At 39.0% G+C, this 13,560-nt stretch overlaps 1 protein-coding gene across 1 annotated transcript in view; it reads right to left on the minus strand.

The window, feature by feature from the left end:
* IMPG1 (interphotoreceptor matrix proteoglycan 1) overlaps nucleotides 1–13,560 on the minus strand; it is a 160,039-nt gene that overhangs the window by 5,873 nt on the left and 140,606 nt on the right. Inside the window, exons 15-16 of the mRNA XM_081530830.1 lie at nucleotides 11,570–11,735; nucleotides 2,361–2,433 (exon numbers count right to left, since the gene is read on the minus strand). Coding sequence (XP_081386956.1) covers nucleotides 2,361–2,433; nucleotides 11,570–11,735 — 239 coding nt within the window. The remainder of the gene's footprint in view (nucleotides 1–2,360; nucleotides 2,434–11,569; nucleotides 11,736–13,560) is intronic.

Raw genomic sequence — 13,560 nt, forward strand, 5'->3', positions numbered from 1 at the left:
TTCCAAACTGGCTGAACTGGAATACCTTGATGCCAGTCTACCTATGCACACACCACAGTTAGTGTCAAGGATTACTCAGTGAAGTTACCAAATTGTAGGAAGACATAGTTCTTCCGTGGTGGGAAAGAGGAATTGGTTATATCACCAAGTACAACCTCACTTTTCCCCCCCAATATAATGTCTTCCTTTAAAATAGGTCTATGCAGTAGCAAGAAAAGTAAGATTTTTTTCCATGGTATTATACATCCCAGTTCTTCAAAGGAACAACCTAGGAATTATTGGCAGCAAATTATCTACTGTGTAAGCAGTAATTTCTTATACAACTAGTATGCCTAAGAACTGAAGAGGTATGTGAGTTACAGACACAGAAGTGTGTAGCATGTATGTACTCACCACAGCTTATGTCCTGTATGTATTCATTCTGCACCTTGCATACATAATCTTTTATGCATATCCTAACATGTGAAGAGCTTTATTTCCCAGTATATGGCCAATCCCACCCCCTGCCCCCAAATAATAAGTTGCACTTGTAAATGATCTGTGAGCAATATTTTAAGGGCGGCTGGACAAAAACCTGGTTTGTTATCACCGTAACTATCACTGAGAATGAAAATATTTAATATGTTTCACTGTGTTTTGGGTTTTGATAATCTTCTTTTTCTTGAGAATTTATTGCTCTTCAAGTACATTTGAAATGGGATGTGTCCTGGTTCTCAGTGTTAACTACATGCCTGGATTTTGATGACTAGTGGATATGCCTGCCTAGGTTTTCAGAATTTTGAGATAGTGAATCCAGTTTTCCTTGAGAAAGCAAGTCATTTCTCTTGAGATAGATTAAATGATAGTTTGTACATTTTCAGTTTTTAATTTCCTTCCCCATCTTGATAGTTAAATTCTTCATATCCTATAGTCAGTAATTCAAATTTCTTTTCATGGTTACCTGGAAGAGAAATAGTTTTAAGAGATTAAGAAATGCCACCCAAGGTCAAACCAGTGATTCATTCCAATATTACCTCTGCTGGTAGATGAGATAATATGCTTGTCATTTAGGATATATTCTTTGAAAGGTGGGAGATGTCCTCCCCCCAAATATCCCTAACTTTACAACCTACTGAGAATGTATTCAGTTTCTTTTTAAACCTTCTCAGACTGAATCGGTATCTTGAAGCAGGAGTGGCAGAGAGCCTGTGAATCAGTCACCATGTGCGCCTTCCAGCCATTATTATTCCGGGCTGCTGCTTCATTTGAAATGTGGTTCTTGATTCTCCCTGGTCCTTCCAGATTCAGTTGGTGTACACTCCATCCTGGATATTCTATTATCAGATCCTGTGTCCTACTGTCATTTTATGGCCCAAGTTTGACACTTTCCTGTCTTTTCAATGTTCTTTGTTTTAGGAAATCAAAATGGCACACATTATTCCTTGTGCACACTTGGATATATGTGTGTGGTGTGATGGCCTCAGCATCCTTCTGGACTGTGTATTGACTGTATGATGAGTTTCAGTTGCAAGCTTTGTTGGTTTGTTTCCATTTAACACTATATATATATATATATATATATATATATATATAGAGAGAGAGAGAGAGAGAGAGAGAGAGCTCAGGTAGACTGGGCAGGACACTGGCTGATTAGCACCTCATTTTTACCATAAAGATTAGGTATAATTTTTGAAACTAGGTTATTTTAGGCTATAAATTGTCCAAGGTATTTTTCGAAAAGTTATTTTAAAAGCTCTTATGCTAACTTGGTTATTAGATAAGTTATTTCCCTTTGTAGAATAAAATTTTAGTCAAAAAAAGATTGAATGGATAAGTATTTTGAAAGAGACATCTAGAACACTGGAAGAAACCTTTATCTGAGGATGAACTTTTAGGAATTTTTGATGCTACTCATTGTTCACAATCATGTTTCTCCTACATATTTTTGTTTTAGCTGATTATTTGAAATAAGACATTTCACAAGATTTTATATATATATAAATATATATATATAAAATTACTCAACTCCAGGTATATAAATAAGGATTATGAAAAATTCAACCTTGTTGAAATGCATTTGATAAACTGCATGTGTATTTCTATAAGAAAAGGTTAGAAATATTATAATATGCTTTTTTTTTTCTGAAATCTTACTGGTTTGTCTACATATTTCAATTAGTGCCAGCCTCTGTCTCTATCCTTTTTGTACCAGGAAATGCCTTTTTCCCTTTTAAAATACAAAATTAAAAAGCCTGGCAAATAAAGGAAAAGTGTTTTTTCTTATCTCTATTTAAAATATGAGTCAGGCCCAGAAATATTTTTAATTTCCTTCAGAATTCTAATTCAGCAATTAAAACCAACATATAAAAATACAGTCTTACCTTGTTATCTTGCTGATGTTGGAACTTTTTAACACCAGGTTCATACACTTGATTTTTAGATTGATCTAGTGACCTACAAGAGAAAGCAAAAACAAGATATCCTGTTTCCTGGACTTACCAATAGTAAGAGCAGCTACAGTTTTCTCATATAATGTTTTAAAATGAATGTGACAAGTGAAAATAGCATATTTTTGCAGGCGTTTTCCATTGGAGTTGGAGGAAATATCCTTCCTGCATTCCCCCCTCACCCCCCCATCCCCACTGAGTTTTGCCTTCCAGTTGGCTTACTATTCCATCCGCAATGGTCTCAGGACTGAACAAAGCTCATGGGAAAGAGTGATGTTTATCTTGCAAGAAGTGGGGTTGTTTTTGAACTCAACTTCTGACTTGTGGTTGCTGAAAAGCAACCCTGTAATAACATTTTGTTCATACAATTTAAAAAGATAATGTATTTAAAATTTTTATGTATGTAGTTCCAGACTCTCGTATATACATGTCATATGATCTCTGATAATACTGTATACACATTTTGCAACTTGCTTTTTTTTCCTCTTTAAATTATAAAATGAGTACGATGTTTGTGAGATGTTTTCTGATGTATATTTCCTTGTCAGTAAACTTTCCTTTCTGTCCAGTATAATTTCAGGGAAAGGGGGAAGGAGGGAAACCCCCGTCCCCGTCCTCGTGTTTGATCGGAAGAAGGCGGAAACTGAGATGGATGGTTAGAAGACGATGAGTATCAGGTTTCTTGTTCCTCCTGCCTCCAGCTGAGGTAGCATTTTTGGTTCCTAGTTGGGCAAATTGGAGGCTCCAAGAATACTAGGGATCAGGCAGATACTGGGGTCAGGACTAAGAGGTCACCGGTGAGGGGACCATGGGAATAGAAACTTCTCAGAAGATCTTGTAAGACAAGGAGAGCCGCCTCGCTCCGCCACACATCCGGATACCAGATGGGGGGAGAGAGGGGAGTCGGGGAGGACCTCTGAGCTGCGCTGTATATCCCAAGGGAGCTGCGTCGCCTCAAATGATTATTTGAACTATTAATCAAATGAAGTTTTATCAACTATATTGGAGTATATTAAACTCCAGCCTCTCCCTCTCGTATTTTCCCCCACACCTCCATTATCCAGTGGAGAAAGGGTTCAAAAGGGAGTTAGGAACAGCTTCTGGAGGAAAAAAAATGGACCTTCCCCCACCCCACCCTATTTGAGGTATAGCATGTGAGTAAACCTATGATCTTGCTGTAATTAAAACATTACTTCTGTATTATTAAAACCTCATAAATGTCGCTTTTTACCATCATGTACTTAATCTGGCCCCTATATTTGGAAATGATTTTCATTGTAAATAATGTCATAGAGAACACATTAAGCCTATTGAAGGACAAAGTGAAAAAGTTTAATTCTGAAGAGGACAAATCATGTATTATTTACTCTGTTAGATGTAGATTTGCATGTTCTGTGCATTTATAATGGTAATTGTGATTAATAAAAGTCAAGCTCATCAGGCCAAAAAAAAGACCTTGGAAAATGGAAATATTGTTTATTCTGGGGAGTAGTTTGCCACGTTGCTAGTACAACTGATTCTATGTATAAAAATCAAAACTTGAAGGAAATGAAAAATGTATGGTCTATGTTCATAAATATTGGATGCAGGAAAGGAACTAAAAGAAAAAGGTGCAACTATAGCGAATGACAATGACTCGGCGCTAGAATGAAGACCTGAAGCAGGTGCAAGCATCTGCTGTGGGTCAGTGGCCTCACCTTCTCAGCAGGGATGCTGCCCTCAGGACACCTTCCTCATCTCTTTCTTCACTTTCAGGTGGAATAACAAAAATGCAACCAAGTTTACAATTCTTTGGAGAATGCTGCTTTCAAAGTTATAACTGAGTGTCCTCAGCTGATTTCCTTCTGAGTTTAGTTGTAAATTCCAGGTAGGGAATCAATTTTTCCTTACAAGGCTGCCCTTTGTTGATAATTATCACACAGCTCCAATAATGCCAGCCCGGAGCAGTTGACACCACGAGCATCTAAGGTATTGCTTACCACACTCATGAATTTATTCTTATTGTCCTCCTTTTAAGATGAGACATGGAAGCTTAAAGTGGGGAAATGTAGCTTAAGATTGCAACTAGTTTGGGTAGAGCTTAAACTGGAACTTGAGACTAACTTTAAAGCCTTCAATCTCTTTTTCTTCCAGCTTAATTGAGATATAATTGACATCAGCATTGTATAAGTTTAAGGTGTAGAGATAATGTTTTGACTTACATACATCATAAAATGATGACCATGATAAGTTTAATGAACATGCCTCATCTTGTACAGAAGACAAAATTAAAGAAATAGAAAAAAAAAAGTTTTTCCTTGTGATGAGAACTCAGTATTCTCTTAACCTTCATTTATAATGCATAGCAGTGGTAATTATACTTACCATGTTGTACATTACAGTCATACTACTTATCTATTTCATAAATGGAAGTTTGTAACTTTTGACCACCTTCATCAAATTCCCCCTAAGCAGATCCTGCCTCTGGTAACCACAAATCTCATCTTTCTGTGAGTTTGTTTGTTTTTGAAGTATAACTGACCTGACCTATGTTATTTCCTGTTATACAACATAGTGATTCAAGATTTCTGTACATTTCAAAATGATCAACACAGTGTGTCTAGCTACAGTCTGTCACCCTACACACTTATTAGTTATTGACGATATTCCTCACAGTCCACATTTCATACCCGTGACATTTATTTTGCCACAGGAAGTTTGTACCTTACCTGTGTGCTCTTTACAAGAGGAGTCCAGGCTTCCCACAGCCCTCCTGTTAGTCCCAGCTGTCTTCCAACTAGCCAGGGGGCTTGTCTCCCCCATGTAGGACCCCAGGACTAGGTCATCAAATCTGGACCACTCACTGTTCCCTCCCCAGGGAGGGTGTCCATCTGTGTAATCTCCCTTTTCCTCTGAGCCCCCTTCCAGGGACACAGGTCCGGACCTGATCACTTTTCTTCATTTCCTACCTGATGCCATGTGGACCTTTCTTACAGCCTTGGTTGTACAGGTATCTTTCTGCCCGTTTCCAGTTATTTTTCAGGGAGAATTGTTCCATGTGTACATATATTTTTGATGTGTTCATGGGGGGATTTGTTCATGGCTCATGTCCTCCTACCCCACCATCTTATACAAAGTAATTATTGATAGGTATGTACATATTGCCATTTTGTTAATTATATTTTGGGTTTGTTTTTGTAGTTTTTTTTTTCTTCTTTTACTTTCTTCGCGATTTATTATCTTCAGTGTTATATTTGAATTTATTTTCTTTTTTTGTGTATCTATTATAGATTTTTGGTTTGTGCATACCATGAGATATCATTCATATAATATACAATACATAAATAAATATTTATATAAAATAACCATACATATAATTATTTTAAGCTGCTGATCTCTTAAATTCATATGCATTTTAACAACCCAGCGTTTCCACTCCCCTAGATCATGTTTACTGTTTTTGTTTTACATGTTTTACATACTTTTGTTTTGTATATTTCTAAACTACTTTTTTTATATTCCTAAACTACTTTTCTTTTGTATATTTCTAAACTACTTACTGTGGATATAGATGATTTTACTGCTTTTGTCTTTAACCTCCCTATTAGCTTTATATGTGGTTCATTTATTAACTTTATTGTATATTAATATTTGCTTTTAACAAAGAGTTTTTTTCTTTCATAATTTTCATATTTCTAGTTGTGGACGTTTGTGCTTGGTGACATCCTTTTAACATTTCTTGTAAACCTGGTTTGATGGTGCTGAATTCTTTTGGCTTTTTCTTGTCTGTAAAATTTTGATCTCTCCATAAAATCTGAATGAAAGCCTTGCTGGGTAGGGTACACTGGGTTGATGTTTTTCTCTTTTATCACTTTAAAAATGTCATGCTGCTCCCTTTTGGCCTGCAGAGTTTCGGGTGAAAAGTCAACTAACATCCTTAGCTTCTTGTCGCTTTTCCCTTGGTGCTTTTAATATTCTTTTTCTCTTCCATTTTTGCCATTTTAAGTACAGTGTGTCCTAGTGTGGTCCTCTGTGGATTGTTCCTATTTGTGACTCTCTGTGCTTCCTGGACCTGGCTGTCTGTTCCCTTTCCCAGGGTGAGGAGGTTTTCAGCTATCATGGATTCAAATATGTCCTCTTCCTCTTCATCTCTGTTCTCCTTCTGCGACACTTACATGCTTGATGTTGTCTCGGAGGTCTCTTAATCTGTCACCATTTTTTTTTTCTTTTTTTCTGCTCAGCTTCAGGGATTTCCACATCTGTCTTCTAATTCACTGATCTGTTCCTCTATATCATCTAGTCTACTATTGATTCTTTCTAGTGTACTTTTTAAAAAATTTCGGTTATTGTATTCTTCATCTCTGTTTGGTGCTTCTTTATATTTCTCACTTTGTTAAAAGCTTTTAACTTCTCACTTTATTCCTCCAATCATCTTCCAAATTCTTTGAACATCTTTGCAATCATTATCTTGAACTCTTTATTGGGTAAATTGTTTATCCCCACTTCACTTAGTTCTTCCGGGGTCTTGTCTTGTACCTTTGGAGCATATTCTTTTGCTTAATTTGCTGTTTTCATTTCTGTGTATTTGATATGTTGGTCACATCCTAACCTTGAAGAAGTGGCTTTCGTATATGTCCTGTGCATCCAAGCAGTACACTTCCCTCTGGTCACCAGAGCTACATGCTCTGGACATATCCTTTATGTGTGTAGCACTGGTTCCTCTGTTGTGCCAGGCTGACTACTGCGGATGGTCTGGTAGACATGCCTGGTCCTGGTCTATTTGGTTGCCAAATCCTGACTTGTGTGGAGGCTACGGGCCACTTGTAGGTGGGACCAGATCATTAGGTGGCTGACTACATTGCCCTTATGGGTTCCAAGATTAGCATTAGGGGACTGGTGGGTGGAACCTGTTCTAGGGTGAGTTGTTACAGAGCCAGCAGTCCAGGATCTAGTGTTAGCCTGCTGGTAGGCAGAGCCAGTTCCTAACATGGCTGGCCTGGGGGTCTAGGATGCTCTAAAAGAGGTGTTGGCCCACCCATGAGTGGGGCTGGTCTAGGGGCAGCTGCCTGAGGGCTCCAAGGTGTCTCAGACCTGGAGACAGCTTGCTGATAGGGGGGCCTGTGGCCCAGGGGGATTTGGGGCTGGTGCCTACCCACTGGGGGGTGAATCCAGGTTCCAGGGTCTCTGACTAAGGGCTCTGGGGATCCTGGAGTTGGTGTTAGTCTGCTGGTGGGTGGAGCTTTGCCTTGGGCTCTCAGAATGGCTAGGGGCTCAGGAGTTCCAAGGCAGCCAGTATGCAGTTGGGTGTGGCTGTGCCCCCACCTATAGACACTTCATTTGTCATCTGATCCTCAAATAAGTATATTGCCAGATTCCCACAAATGACGGCACCTTGTGAGGGAAAGAAATAACTGATGAGATGAAGAGCAGGTGATGGGGTCCAGGAGAGATGCTCAGAGCTCCACTGGGCTCCGATTTTTCTCCAGCGAGAATCTGTCTGAAACAGCTCATGGTTTATCTTCATGCTGAGGATATAATGATGCTGCTGCTGCTAAGTCGCTTCAGTTGTGTCCAACTGTGTGACCACATAGACGGCAGCCCACCAGGCTCCTCTGTCCCTGGGATTCTCCAGGCAAGAATACAGGACTGGGTTGCCATTTCCTTCTCCAATGCATGCATGCATGCTAAGTCACTTCAGTCATGTCCCACTCTGTGCGACCGCATGGACAGCAGCGCACCAGACTCCTCTGTCCATGTAATTCTCTAGGCAAGAATACTGGAGTGGGCTGCCATTTCCTTCTCCAGAGGATATAATAGTCAGGGCTTAATACTTCACATTTGAAAAGGTATCTTCAATCAAGGAGTTTTAAAGAGTAGAATTGAGGGGATGTGGCAGATTTCTCTTCTCCAAGCCCAAAGAAGCTGTTTCTCTTCATTCTTCTTGTGTCCTTTCTTCCTACTCTCTTTCTCTCTCCCTCCCTTCCTATCTGCTGGGCTTCCCTGGTGGCTCAGACAGTAAAGAATCTGCCTGCAATATGGGAGACCTGGGTTTGATCCCTGGGTCAGGAAGATTCCCTGGAGAAGGAAATGGCAACCCACTCCAGTATTCTTGCCTGGAGAATCCCATGGACAGAGGAGTCTGGCAGGCTATAGTCAATGGGACCCTTTCTCTCTCTCTCCCTTCCTATCTATTACCCAGCATCTAACATGGCAATGAGCACATGGGTACTCAAATATGTTTGTTGAATTGAATTGGTGTAAGGGGCACCTTATTCCTGTGTAACTGCATTTTGGAGTCCATGTCAGCCCCCAAGGCAGGCACAAGTGGAGGCAGTAGAGACAGCAAACCTTCATGACAGCTTTCCAGATCACTTTACGCTTTGCTCTGCTGACCTCATTTATAACCACCCAGAAAGTGGTCTTTCTTACGCTAGAAGAAGGGCGACTAAAATGACAAATTGTATAGCCATCTGAAACAGGAAATAAGTTTGATTAAAATAGAAATTATATTCATTGTTCGTAAAGGGCACATGCAACCCCTTTCTCTTCCACGTCTTATCAGAGCCTTGCTCGTTACACTTTCTTCCTTTCCTCCCCCTTTCATTTTATGTTACATAGGTGAAACTGGAACATATTCACATAATTAAAACCTGTGGACCACAAATCTGCTCCTCTCCATTGTTAAGTGAAATGATAGTTAAGTGAACCTATTAGCCCACATATTTGCTATGATTTTAAAAGCACATTGTATTTCCTTCCTGACCACTTGTCCGGTCCCCATCTCTCTGAGAGAGATAAGCTTCATCTAAATTATTTCATCTGATTGATGATTGTCATTTATAACTTTATTGCTACTTCTGTCTCTGGTATTCCTTTGGAAAAGGTGTATGGATTGATTACATATTCTAATGTATTGTCTATAGATTACAAGATAAAGTCAAGCATGTATCTGCTGATACTTTTTAAGTTGACCTGTTTCTATACTTAGAAATGTCTCTTAATCGTAGGCTTCCCTGGTGGCTCAGAAGGTAAAGAATCTGCCTGCAATGTAGGAGACCTGTGTTCGACCCCTGGGTTGGGAAGATCCCCTGTAGAAGGAAATGGCAACCCACTCCAGTATTCTTGCCTGGAGAATTCCATAGACAAAGGAGCCTGGCAGCCTACAGTCCATGGGGTCGCAAAGAGTTGGACATGACTGAGCGACTATCACTAGACTGAATCGTACAAAATTGTATGATTTGTGACTGACAAAATGGCAATGCCATATGGTTGAACCTAAAATACTTATAAGTACATATTCCTGTTATTAATACATTATATAAATGACATTTATTATCCTGAAATTTACTTTTCTCATTTAATGAAATGTCTTGCTCTTTTTCTACAGCAGTTCTAGTAGACTATCTTACTGCTTTTAACTGCCATGTTCCACAATGAATATAACACCATACTATGGATTTAACTGATCCTCTACAGATTCGCTGTGCAATTGTTTCATGACTCAATGATGCTGTGAACATTGCAAAGTGCAACTATTTTTGTAGGGATAATTGTCTAAAAGTAAAGTATCTTAGTCAAATTTAAAATATTGACAACTTTCTCTTGCAAAAAAGTCTTCCCATTTTTTCTACCAGTAATGCCTGATAGAACTAGTTTTTCCCTGATGTTATCTGCATGGGATGCTATTAACCTGCTTTTGCTAAACTCATGAGTAATGAATGATATCTCTGTATTGTTTTTAGATTTCCCTATTTGTAGTGAGGTTGATTATCTTTTCCTGTGCTTCGTGGGCCATTTGGATATCTTCTATGAACTGTGCCTCTGTATTTTTTGCTCATTTTAATATTAGTATGTTTACCTTTTATTGATGTGTAGGAGCTCTTATTAGTAGGGATATTCATCCTTTATAAGTTGTAAGTATTTTTCTCCCACCTCATTGCTTATCTGTTTATTTTATTTTTGGTGCCCTTTCCCCTGTGAAAATCCTCTTCTTAATGTCTTCTTGGATTGATGTTTTATTCAGGAAAAAAATTTTTTAAAGCCCAATTTGTAGAAATGTAGAAAAAAAATTCCTCGTATTTTCATACTTCCAATTTTAGGTTTGAATCTTTGATGTTGAATTGATTTGTGCGTGGTAATAAACTAGTTTTAATTTATTTTTCCAAATGGAAGGCCAGTTTTACTCTAACTATTGCTGTTAACTCCATACTTACCCAACTGATTTGAAATGCTTGTTAAAATAAATTTCCTGATATATCAGGGTTTGTTTGGGGCTTATATATGTTTTATTGATCTTCTGTCTAGGTCTGTATCTGTCTTAATGCTTTAAATATTATTATTTTATGTATTCCTATTTTATAGAGTGACCTCCCCACCACTGTACTTCAAGATTTTCTCTTGCACATTTTTATTTCCAGAACATCAAATTCCATAACGAATCAAGGGTTTTAATTGGGATTAACTCAGGGAAAATTGACAGCATCATTATAATCCCCCCTTATTTGAATGGGTACTCTGTGTTTTGTGTTTTTGGAATGATGTTTAATAAATGTCATTTCATATACCCACTGCAGCAACCCAGCAGGGGGCTCTTATTAGTCTTATTATCCAGTGAAAAATTTGAGGTTTAGAGAAGTTAAGAAATGTGTCCAATGCCACTTGCTTAGTAAATTGCTGAGCCAATTGCTTCTTAACCCCTACTGGATAATGGTCTTTAAAATACTTGAAAGTAACAGGGTATGTTTCATCAAGAAAAGGGCTAAATCTCTCATCTCTTGTTGATTGTGTAAGCAGCTAGCCATGAGCCCCCCAGGGGGAAATCAGCGTAAGTGGCCATTAGAAAAAGGAAACTGATCTCGGCTCATTTTTCTTTCCTTATTGGTCTTAAGGAAACACTGTGGAAAGGCTGAGGACAAGTGGTTCTGAAAGTGTGGTCCTTGGACCAGCAGTAGCAGCCGTGCCCGGGCCCTACCCAGACTGAGTGAGTCAGAAACAGTCTCGCATGGCCCAGCTCTGTGTGTTTTCACAAGTACTTCTCTGACAGATCCTCGCTGGGGTTTAAGAAGTATGGGTTTAAGGGACTGTATGAAGACATCCTAATGATGGGTGTCTCAGAAGCCCAAGGAGCGAGTTCTCGGGTCTCGGTGCCGGGACACTGGCCTCACCTGCATAGTGTCCGCTTCCCCGGGACGTCTTCACAGTCCTCTATGGGAGCACAAGGGCCTGGGTCCCCCGACAGACAGCGACACTCGGCTTCCTCGGTCCACTCATTCCTCACACACTGGGCGAATTCGCCGCAGGCCAGGAATTTGCAGGGATTTGCTTGATCCGCTGTAGAAAACAGGATATATTTTATTGATGCGTGGATGCCTGAGCAGTGGAACCAGCAGAAGTCAAGACGGAAGACCAAATAGGTTTGCCGTCACCCCACTGTGACATGAGTTGTACAGGAGTGAGAACAGAGTGGAGTGAAAAGAGAACCAAGCATTTCTATATCTTTAATGAATGAGTTTACAGACACAGGCGATGACATATTTAGCTCCACATATAATTATGCGCAAACTGGTGTGCATCAGAATCAGCTAGAGGCCTTGTCGAATGTCAGACTCCTGAGCCCCACCATCACAGTTTCTGATGCAGGAGGTTTAGAGACCAAGAATTTGTATCTCTAAGGCACTAACCAACAGAAGAGGGGGACTTCCCTGGCAGTCCAGTGGCTAAGACTGCTTTCCAATTAAGGCGGTACAGGTTCGATCCCTGGTCAGAGAACTAAGATCCCCACATGCCTCACGGCCAAAACAAGCAACCAAACAAACAAAAAACCCCAAAGGACCCACAAAAAACAAAAGCAATAATGTAACAAATTCAATAAAGACTTTAAAAATGGTCCACGTTAAAAAAAAATCTTAAGAAAAAACCAAGCAGAACATTTAAAAAATTCTCTAACGTAGATGTTGTTAATGTATTGATCTGGGAAGCACATTTTGACAACCATCTCATTAGAGAATTAATTTTTTTCCCCTAGGCATATATCTAGAAAAGACAGAAACTCTAAATTCAAAAAGATACACCCACCCCAGTGTTCATAGCAGCACTATGTTCAATAGCCAAGACATGGAAGCAACCTAAATGTCCATCAACAGAGGAATGGATAAAGAAGATGTGGTAAATATATATATATACACACAACAGCAACATGGATGGACCTAGAGATTATCACACTAAGTGAAGTAATCCAGAGAGAGAGACAAATATCATAGAATATCACTAAGATGTGGAATCTTAAAAAAAAAGATACGAGTGAACTTATTTATAAAACAGAAATAGATTCAGAGCCACAACAAACTATGGTTACCAAAAGGGAAGGGAGTGGGGAGGAATAAACTGGGAATTTGAAATTAACAGATACACACTAGTACATATAAAATAGATTAACAACAAAGTACTGTATGGCACAGGGAACTATATGCAATACATTGTAATAACCTATTATGGAAAAAATCTGAAAAGAAAAAATACATATATATTGTACGTATGTATAACTGAATCACTTTGCTGTACACATGAAATACTATACATCGATTATATTTCAATAAAATTCTTTTTCTTTGTTAGAATTTTTTTTTAAGGCAAATATTTTCTGCAGCGATTAGTTGGTAAACACATATTTAAGATCAGGGTTACCTTTTAAAGTGGTAGCCAGTCATTTTTATGGGTAGTTTCAAGAACTTTCTGGTTTGAAAAATCTCTTTCAATCCCTTGCTGATCCCTAGAGGTTCTTTTCTTTGAAAAATTCAAATAGACCTCAGGTCTTTGTTTTGTTTTCAGTCATCAATTGTTCTTTTTTACTCTATTCTTAATTCTGTAGGATTGTCTCAAAATCTTCATCAAGTGGATTACAATCAACAGACAATTATAAATCTCAGGCTGTTTAGCTCTGGGAGAATCGTGGCCCCTTCCAGCCCCTTCCTTGTCTTTTTGGAGTTGAGACACCGTGCTCTCCAGGGGAGAAGCAAAAAGTCTGTATCATCACATGTTGACGGCAGAACCACAACAGGCCACTGGTCCCCAGACCACTGTTTTTTCTGCCTAGAGGGGTTTCCCATTGAATCGCATCCGCTATTTACCCTTCAGATTATTTCAATAAGCACCTATC

This window comes from Giraffa tippelskirchi, chromosome 9 (genome assembly GCF_054371585.1).
Source record: "Giraffa tippelskirchi isolate mGirTip1 chromosome 9, T2T-mGirTip1v1.2.pri, whole genome shotgun sequence".
Lineage (NCBI taxonomy): Eukaryota > Metazoa > Chordata > Mammalia > Artiodactyla > Giraffidae > Giraffa > Giraffa tippelskirchi.